Source organism: Pungitius pungitius, chromosome 9 (assembly GCF_949316345.1).
Source record: "Pungitius pungitius chromosome 9, fPunPun2.1, whole genome shotgun sequence".
In the NCBI taxonomy this organism is placed as follows: domain Eukaryota; kingdom Metazoa; phylum Chordata; class Actinopteri; order Perciformes; family Gasterosteidae; genus Pungitius; species Pungitius pungitius.
In genome coordinates, this window is record NC_084908.1 from 19728103 (window position 1) to 19752615 (window position 24513).

General features: G+C 41.3%; 1 protein-coding gene and 2 long non-coding RNA genes across 4 annotated transcripts; all 3 read right to left on the reverse strand.

Moving 5' to 3' along the window:
* Nucleotides 1–4107: 4107 nt before the first annotated feature.
* On the reverse strand, nucleotides 4108–5946 carry si:dkey-96g2.1 (uncharacterized protein LOC795315 homolog). Its single transcript, XM_062564608.1, has 3 exons — nucleotides 5874–5946; nucleotides 5390–5520; nucleotides 4108–4984 (listed from the first exon to the last, which is right to left on the reverse strand). Exons 2-3 carry the CDS (start codon nucleotides 5518–5520, stop codon nucleotides 4339–4341), a joined length of 777 nt encoding a protein of 258 aa, XP_062420592.1. The 5' UTR covers nucleotides 5874–5946; the 3' UTR covers nucleotides 4108–4338.
* Nucleotides 5947–8434: 2488 nt separating this feature from the next.
* On the reverse strand, nucleotides 8435–22865 carry LOC119218069 (uncharacterized). Of its 2 annotated transcripts, XR_009956969.1 has the most exons (4): nucleotides 22812–22865; nucleotides 22349–22485; nucleotides 21193–21996; nucleotides 8435–8625 (listed from the first exon to the last, which is right to left on the reverse strand). It is a non-coding gene; the product is annotated as an uncharacterized LOC119218069 (long non-coding RNA). The 2 variants fall into 2 exon arrangements; XR_005120323.2 differs by lacking the exon at nucleotides 8435–8625 and having other exon boundaries at nucleotides 19203–21996.
* Nucleotides 12521–15409, reverse strand: LOC134132773 (uncharacterized). Its single transcript, XR_009956970.1, has 4 exons — nucleotides 15331–15409; nucleotides 14830–14951; nucleotides 13364–13426; nucleotides 12521–12536 (listed from the first exon to the last, which is right to left on the reverse strand). It is a non-coding gene; the product is annotated as an uncharacterized LOC134132773 (long non-coding RNA).
* Nucleotides 22866–24513: the final 1648 nt, after the last annotated feature.

Below are 24513 nucleotides of genomic sequence, written 5' to 3' on the forward strand. Positions count from 1 at the left end.
GCACACGTTGTTGAGTGAGTCATTTCCATCAGGACCAGAGGTTTAAACACCTTGTTGTCATGGACACGGTGATGCATCACCAGCAGGTGACAGGTGCAATTTGGGGACACTTCAATACTCTTGAAAGGTTCATTAAGACAAGGTTTTCTCACATGATTTACCTGTTTGTATCATACAAAAGAATTAAGGAATGAATCCTTTTAGAAAGGCTCTGTTCTCTGAGTGTGATCTTCATTTAGTGTTTGGTGTGTTTTTACTGGTGTCCATTAGACGCTTGAAGCTACCGAACATCAAACTTCCCGTTCTTTGTCTTCAGAAGCGTCTGCTGGGCGGAACGTGTGATCTCACATCTCACTAACACACCTTCTTCAAAGTCTTCCCCATTTCTGAGAAAATGTAAAAGAAGAACCTCCCTGAGGAGACGCTCCTCTTTCTACCAGACAGGAACAAACCAACAAGATTAGTGGTGAATATGTGGAATTCTTAAGGGAGATGTGTTCATATTTTAGTGGAATAATGTTTTCTATTCATACTAACATTTAATTTTGTTTTACATACGGTACTTTATGTGATTATTGTCCTCTTCTCAAAGCTATATCATGATATATTCTGGTCCTCCATACATGGGTTTAGATAAGCACTCAATTGCCTCTGACAACGTATTTGTTGACTCGTTCTCTCCTTCATCCACGTAGTGACAACATGCCTTTAATCATTAACCTTCATGTTGTATCCAGATGGCGGTGGTGCTGTTATCTGCGTCTGCTGAGAGTTCATTTTAACGTTCAGTGGACCGTCTGCATCAGTTGGATCAGAACAAGTTCTCCAAACCAACGAAAGGCCTTCATCTTTGTCATTTTAATACTTGATGCTCTAAAAACATTTAAATATAAAATATAAATGACTTCTAATCATGCTCTGAGTCTATTATTATTTTAAATAACTCTCTGGTCCTGTTGCTGTGTGTTACAGTCAGGCTCCTTTTCAAAGGCCACCTCTCGAACAGGTGAGTCAGCTGGTGTTAAATAACAGACTGTGTGTCACGGTTTGGTCTCTCTTCCTGTTTTAGTTTGAAGTTTCATGTCTCTTGTGGTCCTGGGTTAACTTCACTTCCTGCCTTGTCTTGTGATTGCTTGATTGTCTCCACCTGTGTCCAATCACCTGCACCTCCCTTGTGTATTTAAGCCCTGTGTGCCTGTTGTCCCCGGTCGCGTCATTGTCTAATGTCACTCGTTGTTGGAGCACGTCTTGATTTTGGTTTGGAATAAAGAGCACTGTTTTTTTTTGGAAAACTCTGCGTTTGGGTCCTGCCTTCCGCCTGCACCAGCAGCCGGCCCTGACACTGTGATTGGCTCGTTGCATCACATGTTTTGTGTTTCATTGAAGGTCAGTAGGCACTGAGAGATTTAATGATATGTCTCCTTCAAAATGCAGCTCTCTTTAACCTTTATTCAGTCTAGTTTTAGTCTCTTAATTATTGTGCATTATCTTAACGTCATATTTCATGTTTCATTATTGCAAAAAACATTCTGATATCTGCACTTGAAGTGCTTCATTAATTAAATCACTTTTATCTCTATCTGACCTCAATCTGTTATTTAGTTATTAAAAATAGCCTTTTTGTCATGTTAGTTTGTGTCCACGTAGCTTATTGAACAGCTTTTTAAAACCTTTTTGTTTTCTTCTTTGGTACATTTTCCATGCTTTTGAATTTTCAAATAAGTTGTTATCTGGATCTGTTGGTTGAATGTTTCTAGGTCTGCATATTAAAAACTAAAATAAACTATATGTCAACCCTCATTGTTGCTTTACTTGCCCTTAGATCAATTATTTCTACAGATAAGAAACTTTCAATCTGACATGTTTGATATCTGCTTAATGTAGTGTCATAGTTAAATACAAATACAACTCTTTACAAATAACATGGATAAAAAAAACATAGTGGAGCTGCCTTTGTAAATTTATTCCATTTAACATAAGGATGAGCAATAAAATGAGCTTCTAATCCGTTTGCTTTGAAAGTTTTCTTCCAGAATTGGAATAAATCCATACTGATAGTTACTGATAGTTTGAATAATTATTACAAGGTGCTTCGGCGTGTTGATTGACTCGTTCTCGTATTCAGCCTCTTTCTCTCATTCCTGTGATCATGTGATCTGTAACTTCTCATCTGTAGCAAACATGTCAGTGACACTATGGTTCTGTGTTCATTTGGCAGGTAGCGACGGTCCTACATGTGACGATCCAACCAACGAAGGTCAGTAGGTGATGAAGTAAACATTTCTCAGGAAGCACTTTTCAAAATCAAAGCTAAAATGTGGTTGAAGAGGAATGACTATAAAGGATTAATAAGCACACAGGCCTCAAGTGTTTTGCACATTAACACAATGTTGGGAAAAGAATTCTGAAATAAGAATTGAGTTTTGACTCTTTTTATAATCCTAAATAGAGTAAATAACAGCTGGGTGGAGTAACAGTGACTGAAGTCTACAGTGTGAAGAGGATCCTTTATTAACGTGATGTTGTAGTGAAGAGGGCACTGAGAGCTTTTAATGATATGTCTCCTTTAATAAGCAGCTATTTTAGTTCTTTTCATAGTTTGTAAAACATTTAAACATATCTTATTGAAGAGGTTTTTTCTCCTCTCTTTTAAATTTTGCTTGCTTTTGAATTTTGAAATAAAAAGTTAATATTCATTCTGTTATGAGCAATGAAATGAGCTGCTTTTCCTTTTGCTTTGAAAGTTTTCTTGGAGAATTGCAAGAAATCTGGCGTGTGAAATGAATCTATACTGATATAATTAGAATAAATATTACAACACGCTGCTCTGATCTTCTGTTTCAAACACGTCAGTGACATTTGGTTCTGTTTTCATTTGCAGGTATCGACCCTCCTACATCTCAAGAATCAACAAAGATCAAAGGTCAGTAAGTTATGAAGTGAATTTTTCTCAGGAAAAACCTTTCAAGATAAAAGCTCAAATGTTCTTTAAAGAGGAATGACTAATAAGGAGTAATAAGCACACAGGCTGTTTGCCTCCAGTGTTTTGCACATTAAAACAATGTTGGGAAAAGAATTCTGGACGGACATTAAGTTTTGACTTTCTAATTATAATCCTAAATAGAGTAAATAACAGCTGAGTGGAGTAACAGTGACTGAAGTCTACAGTGTGAGGAGGATCCTTTATTAACGTGATGTTGTAGTGAAGTCTGTCTTCTGGTGTCTCTGTTCTCTTTCACAGGAAGTTACACACGTTCAGTCTGGCTGTGAGCATCCCGTACAACAACAACAACAACAACAACAAGTACGACGTCAACAAAGTCACCGATAAACCCGATAACTACATCTCTGACGTTCATGCCTTCATGCAGTTAAAGATCAGGGAGCTGATCCCGCAGAGTGCCGCGCTCTGCAGAACTTTAACACCTTAACGGATAATCTAAACAAAGATGATTTCTTGCTGTTCTACGTTCGTGCTTCCTTGTTTGATCAGAAATGTGCATCCACAACGAGTAAAGTTAGTATTTTAGACATCAATGTGATTACCAAGTGGACTATATATAGATATAGATATAGATATAGATATAGATATAGATATAGATAGATATAGATAGATAGATATATATAGATATATATAGATATAGATAGATATAGATAGATAGATAGATAGATATAGATATATATATAGATAGATATAGATATATAGATAGATATAGATAGATAGATATATATAGATAGATATATATAGATATATATAGATATATATATATAGATATAGATATATAGATATAGATATATAGATATAGATATATATATATATATAGATATATATATATAGATATATATATATAGATATATATATATAGATATATATATATATAGATATATATATATAGATATTTGAATAAGATGTCCTTAGTATCTTCAACTGTTGGAATAAATGTTAGATATTTATCTGCAAAGTAATAATGCAGTTCGGGAGTCATCAACACCTTTTATTTGATCTGATGACGTCTAAAACCTGCCAAATGGACACGGAGACAAAATGTCCCCGACAGAAGGTCCAAACTGTGGAAGGACACACAGACACATGAGAGGTGATGCTGAGCCGAGCTTTAATCAGAAAGAGCAGAAGAGCAGAGGATTGAACAACACTTGAGGGAGGGAGTGACATGAGGAAACACTGAGGTTCATTTACATCACACTTACTTTTTATCTTTCATTTAAACCACATTAAACCCCCCTGTGTGTGTCTCACAAAGCATTAAAGTTGGTTACTAGAGGCCTCCATGACGCAGCTGGGAGAACCTTTGTGAGGAGGACACCCCTCATTAGCAGTTATTTCTCTGTCTTCCATCCATCATCATCAACATTAGTAGAACCGCCCAGACTTTTGTTGTCTTTTCCTGGTTTGTTGGTGTAACAGAAGGGGGTGACTGATTTGCCGGTGGTATCAGGATTGGAACAACTTGTGCACTTAAAACTTCCCTCTATTTTGTCACAGCGAAATATGTTCTTGAGAGGGATTTTAGATTTTCCAAGATTGTTAAGAGCTTGAATCAGTTCATGTTCCTCAACCGTTGCATTTTTAGGCTTGAATACCTTTTCAAACACAAAGACGGTTTCCCCCCATGTTTGACTGTTGACGACCGAGTTGATCTTTGTGATGATGTTGTAATGGTTACTTAGGTTGGTGCATCTTCTGGGACAAGGGGAAGCATACGAGTAGATGATCAGCAGGTCGCCTGGTTGGCTCTGTAGTTTTAATTTGTTCAGAACTCGATACTCGGCATGTTCACGCTTTTCACCTTGTTTCTCTGGTTCCACTATTGCGGCAACAAGTCTTTGGCCTTTGTACACTTCACCATTTAAAAGCATTTCCTTCACGTCGTTTGGGTTTTTTTCGTTGATGACTTGATCCAAGTTGTATGGGTCCTCATTGGGGATGCTTACTGCCAGGCTGAGCATACCATCTACTTTATAGCTGTCAATAGAGAACACAACATGTTACAAATATTCTCACTTATTTGATACGAGGGACGAGAATCATTTGCATTTCATCTACTGATTGGTTCGGTTGTAGAGACTCTCAAATGGTTCTTTTTATCACTAAACATTATTTTTTATTGTTATTTAAAAAAATAAGACATTATGAGCAGGTTTAAAAGTTAGCATTTTCATATTTATATTTCTATATAGCTCAGTCATAATTGTGAAATATTTGTCGTAAAAAATATTTAAAATATGTATTACATATATATATATATATATATAAAATAAAATATAAAATATGTATTTAAACATATATACATTTGACTTTGGTGGCTGCGATCCTAAATTTGGAAATGCGTCAACTTTAAAAGACAATAAGTCAGTGATGTTTACTCACTTATCCATGAGGCCTTTTATTAGTTTGGCGAGCTCCTTCGGGTCCACCTCACAGTTCACAGGATTCTCCACAGAACTCCCAGCAGACGCAGATAAGAGCAGCAGAGCCGCCATCAGCCACAGCCTCGCCATCTGGAGACAAGATGAAGGTTAATGATGTTAATGATTAAGTTGTCATTACGTGGATGAAGTCAACAAATACGTTGTCATAGGTACACGAGTGCTTTGTCTATTTTATTGACATTTTCCTCTTTTCGTTTAGACGTTAAATACGTTTATATTGTAAAACGGTGTCGAGGGGCACGACTCCGTTGCAAAAAAAATAATTAATTTTAAGTTGAGCACAAAAACATGTATATCATATTTTGAGGATATAAGGCACTGTATGTAAAACAAAATGAAATGTTAATATGAATAAAAAACATTACACTAAAATATTAAAATCTACTAAAAAACACATCTCCTTTAAGAATCCACATATTCACCACTAATCTCTGCTGTTGGTTTGTTCCTGTCTGGTAGAGAGAGGTGAGTCTTCTTCTTCTTCTTCTTCAGGTGTTCAGGCTGCAGTGAAGACAGTCAGGAGGAAGCAGTGTTCATAAAGAGGAGCGTCTCCTCAGGGAGGTTCTTCTTTTACATTTTCTCAGAAATGGGGAAGACTTTGAAGAAGGTGTGTTAGTGAGATGTGAGATCACACGTTCCGCCCAGCAGACGCTTCTGAAGACAAAGAACGGGAAGTTTGAGGTTCGGTAGCTTCAAGCGTCTAATGGACACCAGTAAAAACACACCAAACACTAAATGAAGATCACACTCAGACAACAGAGCCTTTCTAAAAGGATTCATTGCTTAATTCTTTTGTATGATACAAACAGGTGAATCATGTGAGAAAACCTTGTCTTAATGAACCTTTCAAGAGTGTTGAAGTGTCCCCAAATTGCACCTGTCACCTGCTGGTGATGCATCACCGTGTCCATGAAAACAAGGTGTTTATACCTCTGGTCCTGATGGAAATGACTCACTCAACAACGTGTGCGTCCACCTGGGTTTGTGTTTGGGCCTTTTGTGCACACGTGTCGTCTGTTGACCTGATGGTGGCGCTAGAACAGAGTCCTCTTCCAAATGATCAGTATTCACACACAAAGTGTTCATCCACAAGTCTTTTCTCTACTCAAACACTTTATCATCTTTTTATTCATCAAGTTAGCATTAGAATACATTTTGTCACGATTTGTCTTTAAGGCTTTACAAATGACAGAAGGCCTTCGGAGAAAACCATGTGTGTGAAACCTCGTCAGCGACTTCAGGTGAGAATGTGGAAGCGCCCCCTGCTGGCGGTGACGAGCACGTAAACACCCTTTATTACTGCTTATTATTTAATTGTTGAGCCAGTTCGTCAGGAGCACTGATGCATCTAACACACCTGCTGCAGGAGTCCTTCCTTGTTGCCTCTGGAGACACTCGTGCACTTCTTGGATCTGTTTCCAGAGCAGCTTGATGCTCCTTTGAGGTTTTCTACTGGTACTTGTTCTTCGTCTTTAGGCCTAAAAACCTCAGTAAACACTAGAGCGCCGTTTTTCCACTTCTTGATCCCATTGATGCTAAAATACTAGAGTTACTTTATGTCTATAGTCTCCCCACCAGGGACGCTTGTGTACACGTGTATGTTACATTCCTCGACTGATGTCAAGGGGAGTAACAAATGAACCATAAGAGAAGGAATTTGTAAACCAAAGAGTTTATTTGACAGTAAATCAAAACGTCCATCATGTACAAAAGAATGTGGTGCCTTCAAGTCCAAGCTGTCCTCTACCTGGCGTCCCCCAGCCTCTTATCCACCAATAAGCCAATGGCTTCACTCAGAGTTTTCACCTGGTAGTTCTATGCAGGACCTGCAGAGAGAGAGCGAGGACAAAGTACACACCCGTACAGACCTTCCACCACCGACATCTTTTCTACATTTGACAAACAAAGCTCAGCTTTCTTTCTGTTTTATACAGTCGGTAACCATTCAAGATGTGTTTTATATGATCATTGATTAATACATTTACATTCATTAAGCAAAACATGTTGACTGTAGTTTCAGCCTAAAAAATGTGTGTTTCTTTCTGCATTTCGTCATCTTATGTCGTAGTAAACTGAACATATTTGTATTTTTTAGTGGATTCAACAAAGCAAGTAAAACGTGGACGTCCCTTTTGTGCTCAGGGGGAGATTGTGAGGACACGTTTCTGTACATCAGGAACTCTTCATGTACCTTTTATTCACTGTTCCATTCAGGCCAAGAACACGATACGCACCAAGTGATCAAGGGACGGATTGGAAATAACGTCTTTAGTTGAAGCTCTTGGTGCAACAAGTAAAAAACACTGGTGCTTGAGTCCATCCTGGAGAGGACTCTTTATTATCCGTCTCTAAGATGTGATTAAGATGTCAATGACTTGGACGTGTCTTTAATGTCAAAGAGGAACTCCTTCAGGGGAACCAGCAGCGAGAGCCGCCCCACGCTGAAAGCTTCACCAACAGATGGACGACTTCTGCTCCGTGGATGACTCGCAAAAAGCTTCCTGTTTCCATCTGTTCATGAGAAACTTCAAAAAGAGAAAAAGAACACGGACTCGTGGCCTAAGCTCGTAAATATCACAACTCTCAAAGTTCAATCAAATAAAAAAAAGGTAACTTCAGATGAATAAAACAATAACAAAAGTGTTGTGGATGATTGTGTGTGAATACTGATCATTTGGAAGAGGACTCGTCTCTGTTCTAGCGCCACCATCAGGTCAACAGACGACACGTGTGCACAAAAGGCCCAAACACAAACCCAGGTGGACGCACACGTTGTTGAGTGAGTCATTTCCATCAGGACCAGAGGTATAAACACCTTGTTGTCATGGACACGGTGATGCATCACCAGCAGGTGACAGGTGCAATTTGGGGACACTTCAATACTCTTGAAAGGTTCATTAAGACAAGGTTTTCTCACACGATTCACCTGTTTGTATCATAAAAAAGAATTAAGGAATGAATCCTTTTAGAAAGGCTCTGTTGTCTGAGTGTGATCTTCATTTAGTGTTTGGTGTGTTTTTACTGGTGTCCATTAGACGCTTGAAGCTACCGAACCTCAAACTTCCCGTTCTTTGTCTTCAGAAGCGTCTGCTGGGCGGAACGTGTGATCTCACATCTCACTAACACACCTTCTTCAAAGTCTTCCCCATTTCTGAGAAAATGTAAAAGAAGAACCTCCCTGAGGAGATGTGATGCCCCACACACAAAATGAGTGTGTGTGGATGGTGCCTACCTAACTGTCTCCCTACAGGTGAGCCTGGGTGGGGCATTGTCCTGATGGCTAATGGAGAGCACCTGGGCCCAGTGTCTCTCCTGAGGTTATATATGCCAGGCTCCTGCCAGTTGGAGGGGGGGGGACTCGAGAGGAGGCAGACCCGACCTTCGTTTCGGCAGTATTCTCCATGCGTTTTCAGTTGTGTTGAATTATTCTCTTCATGCATACACGCACCACACCATTTTGTCACACATCCACACTTACAACACTGACTTCCTGACTACCCACCTCATAGGATCCTTATGGCTTTTGGATATGTGATTTCAGTTTATTATTGAAGTTCTTTCTGTTAGGGTTATAATTTAATAAACATGTATTCCTTTCATCTTATAAACTGTCTCCTGCTCCTGATGTTTTGGCATAGCTTGAGCCAGCTATGACAGAGACGCTCCTCTTTCTACCAGACAGGAACAAACCAACAAGATTAGTGGTGAATATGTGGAATTCTTAAGGGAGATGTGTTCATATTTTAGTGGAATAATGTTTTCTATTCATTTAATGTTGTTTTACATACGGTACATTATGTGATTATTGTCCTCTTCTCAAAGCTATATCATGATATATTCTGGTCCTCCATACATGGGTTTAGATAAGCACACAATTGCCTACGACAACGTATTTGTTGACTCGTTCTCTCCTTCATCCACGTTAATGACAACATGCCTTTAATCATTAACCTTCATGTTGTATCCAGATGGCGGTGGTGCTGTTATCTGCGTCTGCTGGGAGTTCATTTTAATGTTCAAGTGGACCGTCTGCATCAGTTGGATCAGAACAAGTTCACCAAACCAACGAAAGGCCTCATCACAAAGTGAGTAAACATCCCCGACTGGTCGCCGTCTTTTCATGTCATTTTAACACCTGAGGCTTTAGAAACATCTCTCATCTCATCTCATCTTCAGCCGCTTATCTGGGGTCGGGTTGCGGGGGCAACAGCTCCAGCAGGGGGCCCCAGACTTCCCTTTCCCGGGCCACATCTAGCAGCTCTGACTGGGGGATCCCAAGGCGTTCCCAAGCCAGTGCAGAGATATAATCTCTCCACCTCGTCATGGGTCTTCCCAGCTGGACGTGCCTGGAACCTCCCAAGGGAGGCGTCCAGGGGGCATCCTTAACCAGATTCCCAAACCACCTCAACTCGCTCCTTTCAACGCAAAGGAGCAGCATCTCTACTCCGAGCTCCTTGCGAAGGGCTGAGCTTCTCACCCTCTGAGGGAGACGCCAGCCACTCTCCTGAGGAAACCCATTTCGGACGCTTGTACCCGTGACCTCGTTCTTTCGGTGATGACTCATCCTTCATGACCATAGGTGAGGGTAGGAATGAAGATTGACCGGTAGATCGAGAGCTTTGCCTTTCCGCCCCCGCTGCTCCGATTCTCCAAGCTCACACTCCATCTTCCTCTCACTCGTGAACAAGACCTCGAGGTACATGAACTTCTTCACTTGGGGTAAGGACACATTCCCTACCCGGAGCAGGGAATCCAAAAGCAGCGATGAAATTCACAGCCCCCCGAACTGTAGACCCTCCTCCCCCCGACTAGGCCTCGATATCCTGTCCATGAAAACCACAAACAAGATGGGTGATAAGGCGCAGCCCTGGCGAAGGCCAAACCCCACCGGAAACGCCTCCGACTTACAGCCGAGCACCCGAACACAGCTCTCGCTTTGGGCGTACAGGGATTGGATGGCCCCAAGTAAGGACCCCCTCACCCCGTACTACTGCAGCACCTCCCACATTTTCTCTCTTCAGTTTAAAATATAAATGACTTCTAATCATGCTCTGAATTTCTTTTTTTCTTAAATAACTCTCTGGTCCTGTTGCTTTGTGTTACAGTCAGGCTCCTTTTCAAAGACCACCTCTTGAACAGGTGAGTCAGCTGGTGTTAAATAACAGACTGTGATTGGCTCGTGTCTCACATGGTTTCTGTGTTCTGTATTGTGAGGGTCAGTAGGCACTGAGAGCTTTTAATTATATGTCTGCTTTAAAATGCAGCTCTCTTTAACCTTTATTCAGTCTAGTTTCAGTCGCTTAATTATTGTGCATTATCTTAACGTCATATTTCATGTTTCATTATTGCAAAAAACATGATGTCTGCACTTAAACTGCTTCATTAATTAAATCACTTTGATCTCTATTATCTGACCTCAATCTGTTGTTATTTAGTTATTTATTAAAAATAGCCTTTTTGTCATGTTACAGTTTGTGAAACAAGTCCACGTATCTTATTGAACAGCTTTTTAAAACTTTCTTTTGTTTTCATATCTTTGGTACATTTTGCATGCTTTTGATTTTTCAAATAAAAAGTTGTTATCTGGATCTGTTGGTTGAATTTTTTTAGACGCCACTTTTAGTATATATATATATATATTTAGATATATAGATATTGATAGATAGATATTGATTTACTAAATTGTTTGAATTGTTCGATCTGATGATGTCTAAAACCTGCCAAATGGACACGGAGACAAAATGTCCCCGACAGAAGGTCCAAACTGTGGAAGGACACACAGACACATGAGAGGTGATGCTGAGCCGAGCTTTAATCAGAAAGAGCAGAAGAGCAGAGGATTGAACAACACTTGAGGGAGGGAGTGACATGAGGAAACACTGAGGTTCATTCACATCACACTTACTTTTTATCTTTCATTTAAACCACATTAAACCCCCCTGTGTGTGTCTCACAAAGCATTAAAGTTGGTTCCTAGAGGCCTCCATGACGCAGCTGGGAGAACCTTTGGGAGGAGGATACCCCTCATCATCACTTATTACAGGGCCTTTGGCCATTTTTTTTTTTCGCAGGATAGCGTAAATGTTCTTGGGCGTCGTAACAGTAGCGCTGGACCATAATGCCATCGAAGCATTTCTTGCACGACACATGGTCGGTGCATCGGTAGATGTTCTGCAGCCCGATCGGTCCGAGGTGAACCTCGTGTGTCCCGAGCCGCTTGAGGGCTTCTTTGAGGTCCTTCGGGGGTATTCGGTTTCCTGCATTAGGCACAAACACTTTGGAAAACACAACAGCGTAGTTTGCCCACTTCGTAATCACATTGATGCTGTCTAAAATACTAGAAGGATGGTCTGTGGATGCACATCTCTGATCACACGGGGAAGCATAAACGTAGAAAAGCAAGAAATCCTTTTTGTTTTGGGGATTTTCCTTTAAGGTGTTGAAGTTCTGCAGAACGCGGTACTCTGCGTGATCAGCTCTCCCTTTTACTGCATTACTGCATTCCTTCTTAGCATTGACCTCGTTCCACGTCATATTATTTTCTTGACACTTATCCAGAACATCCTGCCATGGTACCTGTGCTTGACGACACTGTTTCAGAACATCTGGCCATTTCAAAACCGTGGCTGCGACCATCCTCTCACTAATGTAGACGCCACATCCTAAGATCTTATCTTTCACTTTTTTGGGGTCATCGGTGACTTTGCTGACGTCGTACTTGTTGTTCTTGTTGTCGTACGGGATGCTCACAGCCAGACTGAACATCGGGAACCTCCTGTCAAAGGGAACAGAGACACCAGAAGACAGACTTCACTACATCATCACGTTAATAAAGGAAAGGATCCTCCTCACACTGTAGACTTCAGTCACTGTTACTCCACCCAGCTGTTATTTACTCTATTCAGGATTATAAATAGAAAGTAAAAAGTCAATGTCCGTCCAGAAAACATTTTATTGTTACTGTAAAAAACACTGGAGGCAAACAGCCTCTGAACTTATTACTCCTTACTCCACATTTTAGCTTTAATTTTGGAAAGTGCTTCCTGATAAATATTTACTTCATAACTTACTGATCTTTGTTGAGTCTTGGTTTGTAGGACGGTAGAAACATGCAAATAAAAACAGAACCAAATGTCACTGACGTGTTTGGAACAGAAGATCAGAGCAGCGTGTTTTAAATGAATTCAAATTGTATTATTGTTTATTTACAAGTACAATTCTGTATCTCAATTATTTCTCATTATTATTTTAAACAGAGTAGAATTACAAACACAGCTCTGCTGTAGTTTGTCATATTTACATGTTTTTCTTTTTAAAAGAAGTGTATTTCTATTTAAATATAACAATACGTTAAGCAGATATCACATGTCAGATTGTAGAAATAATGAATCTAAGGGCAGCTGATGCAAAAATGTTAGTATAAATAGTTTATTTTTATTTCATATGAATACATAAAAACATTTAACTAAAAAACTTTTTTTTAATTCAAGAGCAAAAAGTATAAGAAAAACAAAGATGTTAACTTCTTTTGGCTTAGTTTTATTTTTACTATCAATAAATTACATTTAACTAAATAATAAAAGATCCAAGTCAGATAATAGAAATACAAGTCATTTAATTAATGAAGCACCTTTTCAAGTTTAGACATCAGAATGTTTTTTACAATAATAAAACACGAAATAGGATATAAAATCAGACATGAAGTGAAAAACATAGCAAAAATAACAAAGCATGAAGAATATACACATTAAATAAATAACTAAAACTAGATGAATAAAGGTTAAAGACAGCTGCTTTTTAGAGGAGACGTATCATTAAAACCTCTCAGTGCCTACTGACCCTCAATCAAACACATAAAACATGTGATTCAACCAGCCAATCACAGTCTGTTATCTAACACCAGCTGACTCACCTGTTCAAGAGGTCATTGACGATTTGAGCAATTTGGGCCTCGTCTGGTCTTTGAGGAGCCGAACTGTTGAACACACAGCAACAGGCCCAGAGTTATTTTAAAAACAAAGAAATTCAGAGCATGATTAGTTTATTTATATTTTATATTTATATGTTTTTAGAGCATTAAGTATTTTTTTAGTGAGCACGTTAACGCGTCATGAATTTATAAACGTGTTAACTCCAACAACGAGTTCAACAGCCTTTCTTTTCTTTTTTTTGAGCCCTGGGGGGGGTCTTAAACACTGATTTAACACATGAACCAAGAAAATGGAAAATGAAGGTACTGCACTATGAGATGGACATTTTCATTAGAACTATCTACCAGACGGCAAAGTGGATACAAGCAAAGCAATTTGTAACCACTGCAAACTGGAAGTAATCTTTCACCAGAGTACTACGGGCCTAAAGTACTACGGGCCTGAAGTACTACAGGCCTGAAGTACTACGAGCTTGAAGTACTACGAGCCTGAAGTACTACAGGCCGAAAGTACTACGAGACTGAAGTACTACGAGCCTGATGTACTATGAGCCTGAATTACTACGAGACTGAAGTACTACCAGCCTGATGTACTATGAGCCTGAAGTACTACGAGCTTGAAGTACTACGAGCCTGATGTACTATGAGCCTGAAGTACTACGAGCTTGAAGTACTACCAGCCTGATTGTGGTGGTGGGCGTGGTTTCGGCTCGGCTGCAGGAGAGAGCGAGGGGGAGTGGCTCGGGGAACAGTGCCAGGTGGAAACAATAATGACCAGCTGGGGGTGATTGTGTGTGTGTGCTCTCCCCTACTTAAACAGTAAGGCGGGGGCGAGGGAGGAGGGAGAAGGACCGACGAGTGAACCGGACGCCGGCGCAGAAGAAAATAAAAACGTTATTGAAACCCAATCCTGACTTCGAGTTGCTGTGTCCAGAGTCTGAACAACCTACACTGAAGTACTACAGGCCTGAAGTACTACGGGCCTGAAGTACTACGGGCCTGAAGTACCACGGGCCTGAAGTACCACGGGTGCTGTAGCGACACTTGGGCGGACTACACATGGGAGTACTGTCGACAGAGCAAGGCAGTAACTATGAGGCGCCCTTAGAATCGAGTACGAGACGCACAAAGAGACAGCGTTCCAACCAGCACCGACTGCTGCTCCCACTGACACATGCAGACTCACACTGCAGCATCAAGTACAACATCTGGATCCCTGTTGTTCACCTTACTGCTGAACTAATGCTGCTCCCTGAGGAAAGACTCATGTTTCTGCTGCTACCTGATCAGACAAGAAGGACCCATGTGGATGTGATATAAAGAACTTCTATGTTGTATATTGTTTATTTGTAGTCTGCTTGATATTTGATATTGTATAATATCATTTAATATCAGCTGATTGGAAACGAGTCAACGTGAAAAGACGAGAAGTCGGGATGTTTACTCACGTATTGATGGGGCCTTTTTTTGGTTCGGGGACCTTGTTCCGGTTCTTTGCATCTGGATTTCCACACCTCCCAGCAGATGCAGATAAGAGCAGCAGAGCCGCCATCAGCCACATCCTCGCCCTCTGGAGACAAGATGAAGGTTAATGATGTTAACAATGATTACGTTTTCATTACGAGGATGAAGAGACGAACGAGTCAAGAAATACGTTGTTGTAGGTACACGAGTGCTTTGTCTATTTTATTGACATTGTCCTTTTTTCATTAAAAAACGTTAAATACATTTATATTGTAAAACGGTCCCGAGGGGCAGGACTCCGTTGCAGATGTTGCAAACAAAAATAATTATTTTAAGTTGAGCACAAAAACATGTATATCATTTTTTGAGGATATAAGGCACCGTATGTAAAACAAAATGAAATGTTAATATGAATAAAAAAACATTACACTAAAATATTAAAATCTACTAAAAAACACATCTCCTTTAAGAATCCACATATTCACCACTAATCTCTGCTGTTGGTTTGTTCCTGTCTGGTAGAGAGAGGTGAGTCTTCTTCTTCTTCCTCTTCTTCTTCTTCTTCAGGTGTTCAGGCTGCAGTGAAGACGGTCAGGAGGAAGCAGTGTTCATAAAGAGGAGCGTCTCCTCAGGGAGGTTCTTCTTTTACATTTTCTCAGAAATGAGGAAGACTTTGAAGAAGGTGTGTTAGTGAGATGTGAGATCACACGTTCCGCCCAGCAGACGCTTCTGAAGACAAAGAACGGGAAGTTTGAGGTTCGGTAGCTTCAAGCGTCTAATGGACACCAGTAAAAACACACCAAACACTAAATGAAGATCACACTCAGACAACAGAGCCTTTCTAAAAGGATTCATTCCTTAATTCTTTTGTGTGATACAAACAGGTGAATCGTGTGAGAAAACCTTGTCTTAATGAACCTTTCAAGAGTATTGAAGTGTCCCCAAATTGCACCTGTCACCTGCTGGTGATGCATCACCGTGTCCATGAAAACAAGGTGTTTATACCTCTGGTCCTGATGGAAATGACTCACTCAACAACGTGTGCGTCCACCTGGGTTTGTGTTTGGGCCTTTTGTGCACACGTGTCCTCTGTTGACCTGATGGTGGCGCTAGAACAGAGTCCTCTTCCAAATGATCAGTATTCACACACAATCATCCACAACACTTTTGTTATTGTTTTATTGATCTGAAGTTACCTTTTTTTTATTTGATTGAACTTTGAGAGTTGTGATATTTACGAGCTTAGGCCACGAGTCCGTGTTCTTTTTCTCTTTTTGAAGTTTCTCATGAACAGATGGAAACAGGAAGCTTTTTGCGAGTCATCCACGGAGCAGAAGTCGTCCATCTGTTGGTGAAGCTTTCAGCGTGGGGCGGCTCTCGCTGCTGGTTCCCCTGAAGGAGTTCCTCTTTGACATTAAAGACACGTCCAAGTCATTGACATCTTAATCACATCTTAAAGACGGATAATAAAGAGTCCTCTCCAGGATGGACTCAAGCTCCAGTGTTTTTTACTTGTTGCACCAAGAGCTTCAACTAAAGACGTTATTTCCAATCCGTCCCTTGATCACTTGGTGCGTATCGTGTTCACGGCCTGAATGGAACGGTGAATAAAAGGTACATGAAGAGTTCCTGATGTACAGAAACGTGTCCTCACAATCTCCCCCTGAGCACAAAAGGGACGTCCACGTTTTACTTGCTTTGTTGAATCCACTAAAAAATACAAATATGTTCAGTTTACTACGACATAAGATGAAGAAATGCGTAGTTCGTGTGCAGATTTTGCATCTTTTTTAAATAACTTGCGTGTCTCCAGTGGCAACAAAGGGAGGACACCTGCAGCAGGTGTGTTAGACTGCATCAGTGTTCCTGATGAACGGGACACACACTTCAGCTTCGTTTGGTATATTTTACAAAAATTACACTTACATGTTTTCTTATTATCAACACACTACATTTCCTTCCTCTAATGCCTATTCATTAATAATTAAACAATGAGCAGTAATAAAGGGTGTTTACGTGCTCTTCACCGCCAGCAGGGGGCGCTTCCACATTCTCACCTGGAGCCGCGGACGAGGTTTCACACACATGGTTATTTGGTCAAGACTCAAAGACTCAAAGACGAGTCTAACAAAGCAAAAGAGACTTTAACATCGCATGTCACTTAGACATGACATGACACTAAAGTAAAGGGAGCAGTGGGGGAGAACTTAGAAAGGCGGCATTCTGGATGAGCTGCAGAGGGCATAAATAATAAAATAAAAGTGTTTGAGTGGAGAAAAGACTTGTGGATGAACACGTTGTCTGTGAATACTGATCATTTTGAAGAGGACTCTGTTCTAGCGCCACCATCAGGTCAAAAGACGACACGTGTGCCCAAAACGAGCCTCAAACTTCCCGTTCTTTGTCTTCAGAAGCGTCTGCTGGGCGGAACGTGTGATCTCACATCTCACTAACACACCTTCTTCAAAGTCTTTCTCATTTCTGAGAAAGTTCAAAAGGAGAACCTTCCTGAGGGAAATGTTCCTCTTAAATGTTGCTTCCTCCCGACTGTCTTCACTGCACCTGAAGAAGAAGAAGAAGAAGAACTCACTTCTCTCTGTTCCAGACAGGAACAAACCAACAGCAAAGATTAATGGTGAATATGTGGAATTCTTAAAGATGTTTTTTAGTCAATTTTTTAAGGTGTTTTTAAATTTTTAAATTTTTTACTAACATTTGATTTTGCCCCAGTTGTGTGTCAGAGTGTGACTGTTTTTTTTTTGTCATTTCAAAAAAAGTTTAAAATCACTAGAGGCCTCCATAACGCACCTGGAAGAACCTTTGGGAGGAGGACACCCCTCCCCACCCCTTTTTACCCACAGTAATCCAAACTCCTTGACCATCATCCTCATCATCAGTAGTACTGCTCAGACTCTTTTTTTACCCGTCTGGGAGGGGAAGCTGGTTGTGCCACCCGGAGGCACATTGACAGAAGTGGACGCCACGTTGTTGCTAGGAGCGGGTCCTGGACCGTTGCTGTAACAGTAAGACGTGACATCCTTGCCACTGGAGCAACTCCTGCACGGCCCTGGGCCGTCACATCGGTAGATGTTCTGCAGCCCGATTGGTCCGAGGGGACCCTCGTGTTTCCCGAGCAGCAACGTCGTTCTCCTCCTTTAGGCTTAAACACTTTGGAAAACACAGCGTAGTTTGTCCACTTCTTGTCACATTGATGCTGCCTAAAATACTAAAGTCACTCGTTGTGGATGCACATTGCTGATCACACGGGGAAGCATAAACGTAGAAAAGCAAGAAATCATCTTTGTTGTTTGGATTATCCTCCAAACTGTTGAAGTTCTGAAGAACACGGAGCTCTGCGTAAATAATTCTTTTTTTTTTTTATCAGGGCAGTGTTCTTGAACCTCGGCACACGTCATACTTGAACTCTGCTTCAGACAATCGTCCCTTTTCAAAACCGTGGCCGCGACCATCCTCTCACTACTGTAGACACTTCATCCTAAGATTGTATCCTTCACTCGTTTGGGGTCGAAGGTGACTCTTCTGAGGTTGCACTTTTTGCTGTTGTTGTCATCCGGGATGCTCTAGACTGACTGCCAGACTGATCATGGGGAACCTCCTGTCAACGGGAACAGAGACACCAGAAGACAGACTTGTCCTCCATGGGGGGGTTGTTTTTGAAATTATGGGTTTGGTGGGGGGTGGGGGGCAAGCGAGAGAGTTCATGATGTTGGTCTGTTGACAGAATAGCTGCGTCATGTGACTCCCTTAATGTGGGCGCCTGTGGGTGAGTGGGGAGCGCGGCCGTCCTCCAATCAGAGGGTTGTTGGTCGGATTCCAGGGAAACCTGCATGTCAGTGTGTCCTTGGGCAGACACTTGACCCCAGCATTGTTCCTCTAGCTGTGACTACAGTGTGTGTGAATGTTAGTGACTGATGGACAGGTGCCACTGTGTATGGTAGGTCCTGTCATCAGTGTGTGAATGGGTGAATGATGTCATGTAGTGTTAAAGCACTTTGAGTGGTCAGAAAACTAGAAAAGCGCTGTACAAATCCATTTACCATTCCAAGTCGATTTAACCAGCTGTTATGGTTTAGCTGTGTGAGACAGAGTGCAGCGCGTGCCTGTAAGTATCCACGGCAACGGAGCAGCTGGGTTCATTAACAAGCTGATCAAAGGTTCAAAGGATCAAAGGGCAGAGAGCATATAAGCCATTAACACAGAATCCACACCTCAAATCAGGAATCAGGAATCGGGAAACGTTTATTGCCAAAATATGTCAGACATACAAGGAATTTGACTTGGCGTTTGGTTACAAAACAGCAGACAGTATGACAATGGACAAAAGACAACGAAGTCAAAAAATAAGATAAAAAATATGCTTTGGGTTTTTTTGCTATAGCTATGGGTTCGTAAATTTAAGACATAAAGTTAAAATAAAAAGTAAAACAAAAGAGAAAAGAGTTCAAGGAGGTTCTCAAATGTCCTCTGTAAGACCTGAATGCTTTCAGGTCATGTCAGACTGCACTAATCAGCAAACACGGATTCTTTGCATTTCTTAACGATTTCTTAACGGTTACTTGTTGTTCCCCTATAGGCACAAACACAACAGCGTTGCTAAAGATATTAGCAAGATTTTCAGACACAGCTTCGCAATCTGGAGACAAGATGAAGTTTAATGATTAAGGGCATGTTGTCATTACGTGGATGAAGAAAAGAACGAGTCGTAGGCAAATTAATGCTTTGTCTATTTCATTTTTTAACAAATATAATATTTTAAACTGCCTACTAGATAAAATGCATGTACGTAGGACCAAAAGTGTATTTTAGGGTGAAGTTTTGAAGATAATCACATAAAGCATCATATGTAAAACAAATTTAAAGGTTAATATGAATAAAAAACATTATTCTGCTAAAATATGAACACTTCACACAATCTACTAGAAAACACATCTCCTTTAAGATTCAATATATTCACCACTTACCTGTGTTTTCGCTACATTGTATTCTTCTTTTTCAGTTAAGGGAAGCAACATTTTTAAATAGCAGCAATCCCTCAGGGAACTTCCCTCAGGGAGGTTCTTTCTCAGAAATGCGATGTTATTGAGATTGAGATGTGAGATCAAACGTTGCGCCCAGCAGGCGCTTCTGAAGACAAAGAACGGGAAGATTTACATTCTGTAGCTTCCAGCACCTTCACTCCATCCTGAGGATTTCCTCAGCTCAAAGCCTGACCCCAGACATTGATGAGCTTGTATCCAAGATGAGACACCAAGTGTCTGGCTCAGACCAGTGAGCATCACAAAGCAGCAAACGGTGCTTTGACGCATTTTCAATTTTTTACTACAAGACATTTGATTAGTCCTTGAAGTAAATTATGTTTGGCTGTTGTTTGCCTGTAGAAACGGTCCACTTGAAATTACTCTGGAAAAACTGCAGATAGAGCCATAAGCAAGTTCTTTCAATACGTTTTCAATAAACGTTGAACCCATCTGGCCCTTGACGTGTATCAATTTTTTTATTTCGGCCCACTGTGTATTTGAGTTTGACACCCCTGCTCTAAGGTGTTAAAGTGACTGCAGAACACAGTTCTCTGCGTGATCAGCTCTCCCTTCTGCTTTAGAGCAGTCTCTCTTTGGCCCAAGTCACAGGCCTCGGACGTTTATTACATTGTTCAAGGACATCAGCCACCGGTGCAATGCCTCAGAAGTGTGGCTGCGACCATCCTCTGGCTCCTGCAGACGCCACATCTTATGATTCATCCTTCACAGAGTCTGTGACTTTGCTCGTTGTCGTCGTACGGAATGCTCTGTTACCAATGTGACGCCATAAGACACTGAGATCACGGGTTAATCGAAACTCATTAGATCAGATCAGCAGGTGAATCAACTGCGCAGGACCAGGGGAGCAAGATATACAGGTTTGATCGGTATCAGTCTATGCTTCACCCTTTTCCACTCACATTAATATGATTCATAGCAATGTATTCTTCCTCCTGATCTCAGCGACTGATTCTGTGGTCCCAATAGGTCCCGTCTCTGGCTGAGATTCCGGTGTCACTGTGAACCATTTACACACTGCATTGTGCACTGTGTGGGGCCGTTGCTATGTTCAGAATCTGGTTGTAAATATTTGTTAACGGTGATGTGTCAAACCACCAGGTATCCAGCTGCTTGTCCCTCATCACACATGTTTGGACAGGTGTTGCTGCACATTAAACAAAGCCAATCATCAAACTTCCCGTTCTTTGTCTTCAGAAGCGTCTGCTGGGCGGAACATGTGATCTCACATCTCACTAACACACCTTCTTCAAAGTCTTCCTCATTTCTAAGAAAATGTAAAAGAAGAACCTCCCTGAGGAGACGCTCCTCTTTCTACCAGACAGGAACAAACCAACAGCAAGTATCCCCCTGTGTGTGTCTCACAAAGCATTGAAGTTGGTTACTAGAGGTCTCCATGACGCAGCTGGGAGAACCTTTGTGAGGAGGACACCCCTCATTAGCAGTTATTTCTCTGTCTTCCATCCATTATCATCATCAACATTAGTAGAACCGCCCAGACTTTTGTTGTCTTTTCCTGGTTTGTTGGTGTAACAGAAGGGGGTGACTGATTCGCCGGTGGTATCCGGATTGGAACAACTTGTGCACTTAAAACTTCCCTCTATTTTGTCACAGCGAAATATGTTCTTGAGAGGGATTTTAGATTTTCCAAGATTGTTAAGAGCTTGAATCAGTTCATGTTCCTCAACCGTTCCATTTTTAGGCTGGAATACCTTTTCAAACACAAAGACGGTTTCCCCCCATCTTTGACTGTTGACGACCGAGTTGATCTTTGTGATGATGTTGTTATGGTTATTTATGTTGGTGCATCTCAGGGAACAGGGGGAAGCATACGAGTAGATGACCAGCAGGTTACCATTGTCGCTCTCGAGTTTTAAGTTGTTCAGAACTCGATACTCGGCATGTTCACGTTTTTCACCTTGTTCCTCTGCTTCCACTTTTGCGGCAACAAGTCTTTTGCCTTTGTACACTTCACCCTTTAAAAGCTTATCCTTCACGTCATCTGGGGGGTTTTCTTTGAAAACTTGATCCAAGTTGTATGGGTCCTCATTGGGGATGCTTACTGCCAGGCTGAACATACCATCTACTTTATAGCTGTCAATAGAGAACACAACATGTTACAAATATTCTCACTTATTTGATAACGGGGAAGAGAATTATTTGCGTTTTATCAACTGATTGGTTTGATTGTTTATTGAAACCCTCAATCTGTCTTTTCATCACTAAATACTGTTATTTTTCATTAAGTTATTTGAAAAAAAAAGATATTTTGAGCAATGTAATATATGTTAAATAAATAAATATATAGTGGTGTATAGGTCCGTAATATAAACAACTTCTAGGTTGAATATCATTTTTGTCTTTGGTTTACATTTTAATATCTGCTTTGCTTGGCTGCAATCCTAAAGTTGGAAATGAAGACAAGTGGTAAAGGATGTTTACTTACTTATCCATGAGGCCTTTTATTAGTTTGGCAAGCTTGTTCGGGTCCACCTGACGTTTCACTGGATTGTTCACAGAACTCCCTTTAAACTTATAGAACAGGTGCAGCAGCAGCAGCCCCATCAGTATCAACCACAGCATCTGAAATTCAATGGTAAAGGGCAATATTTTCATTATGTGGATGAAGAAATGAAGAGTTGAAAAATACGTTGTTATAGTAAATGAGTACTGTGTATTTTCGCTCAGTAAATACATTTGATATTGTAAAACGGCCCCTAAAACCTTTTTAGAGGAGACCATCCAGACCGCCAAAATAAAATACATGTACGTAGAACCAAAAATATATTTTATGGCACGGACGATAATCATATAAATCACCGTGTTTAAAACAACATTAAATGTCAATATAAATAAAAAACTACTAAAAAAAGACATCTCCTTTAAGATTCCACATATTCACCACTAACCTTTGATCTTGAATTATCCCTGTCTGAGGTGACTTTCTTTTTCTTTCATTTTTTTTTGGCAGGCGAGAAGAAGCAACGTTTTTAAATAGAAGAGCTCCCTCAAGGAACCTCCCTCCAGGAACCTCCCTCCAGGAACCTCCCTCCAGGAACCTCCCTGAGGCGCGTTCTTCTTTTGAACAACAGAAATGTTAGTGAGATGTGAGCTCACACGTTCCACCCAGCAGACGCTTCTGAAGACAAAGAACGGGAAGATCAACATTCTGTAGCTTCCAGCGTTCCGGCATGTTACATTACATTACATGTAATTTAGCTGACACTTTTATCCAAAGCGACTCACAATAAGTGCATTTCCACATAGAGATACAAACTCAGAAGAACAAGTAACAAGAAAGTACAATTTTCATCAAATAAGCAGTTTCAAAACATGTTAGAGAAAAGTGGCATTATAAGTACAATTTAAGTGCTATCATTTGTTAGTGCTACGGTTTGCTAGTGTTTTAGTCAAGGTAGAGTCTAAAAAGGTGTTTCTTGAGTTTTCGACGGAAGACGTAGAGGCTCTCTGCAGTCCTGATGTCATCGGAGAGCTCGTTCCACCATCTGGGAGCAGGACAGCAAAGAACGGAGAAGCGGTGTGGTGTGGGAGGATTTCGGAAGGTTGAAGACCAGTCGAGCTGCTGCATTCTGGATGAGCTGCAGTGGTCGTATGGCGGTACCTGGGAGACCCGCCAGCAGAGAGTTACAGTAGTCAAGGCGGGAGATGACAAGCGCCTGGATCAGTACCTGTGCCGCCTTCTGAGTGAGAAGGGGTCGTATTCTCCTGATGTTGTAGAGCGTGTATCTACAGGATCGTGTCGTCGCTGCGATGTTGGCAGTCAGGGAGAGTTGGGAGTCAAGTGTCACGCCGAGGTTCCTGGCACTCTGAGTGGGCGTTAACACAGAGTCGCCGAAGTTAACGGTCAGGTCCTGAGTGGGCGAGGTTTTTCCAGGGAAGAAAAGTAGTTCGGTCTTGTCGGGGTTGATCTTCAGGTGATGAGCGGTCATCCACTGGGAGATGTCAGTCAGACATCACACCAAGTTCCTGAAGGGAGGAGATAAGGATCTGGTGGTGAGCGAATGTTGCAACGGACGGGTATAGAGTCGATTGATGGGGCGGGGTCGTTAGTTGGTGAGAGCGGAAGAGAGTATGAGACAAAGTAGTGATCAGAGACATGCAGCGGAGTTACAGTGAGGTTAGTTGTAGTGCAGTTCCTAGTGAAGATGTAGTCAAGGTGATTGCCAGCTTTGTGAGTCGGAGGGGAGGGATTGAGTGACAGTGCAAATGAAGCAAGTAGGAGTATGAGGTCAGATGACTTCTGTCGGGATGTTGAAGTCTCCTAGGAGGATGAGCTGAGGGCCATTTTCAAGTTGGACAGGACGATGTCCAGTTCTTCCAGGAAATGACCCAAAGAGCCTGGCGGACGGTAGAGGACAACAATGTTTAATTGAACCGGGCGAGTAATGGTTACAGCATGGAATTCAAAAGACAGTGGGGGGGAGGAAGATATGGGGTACGGGGATAAGATCCATTTGGGTGAAATGAGTAAACCTGTCCCACCACCCCTGCCAGTGGGTCTGGGTGTGTGGCTGAAGGAGAAGGCAGAGGAGAGAGCAGCAGGGGTGGATGTGTTGTCCGGTGTGATCCGTGTCTCAGTGAGGGCGAGGA

Bases quoted from the DNA above. Each gene is read 5' to 3' on its own strand.
- si:dkey-96g2.1 (XM_062564608.1), bottom strand. From the start codon at position 5,520: ATGGCGAGGCTGTGGCTGATGGCGGCTCTGCTGCTCTTATCTGCGTCT. The intron at 4,985-5,389 runs GTGAGTAAACAT...CTCTATTGACAG, and splicing joins ATAAAAGGCCTCATGGATAA to CTATAAAGTAGATGGTATGC.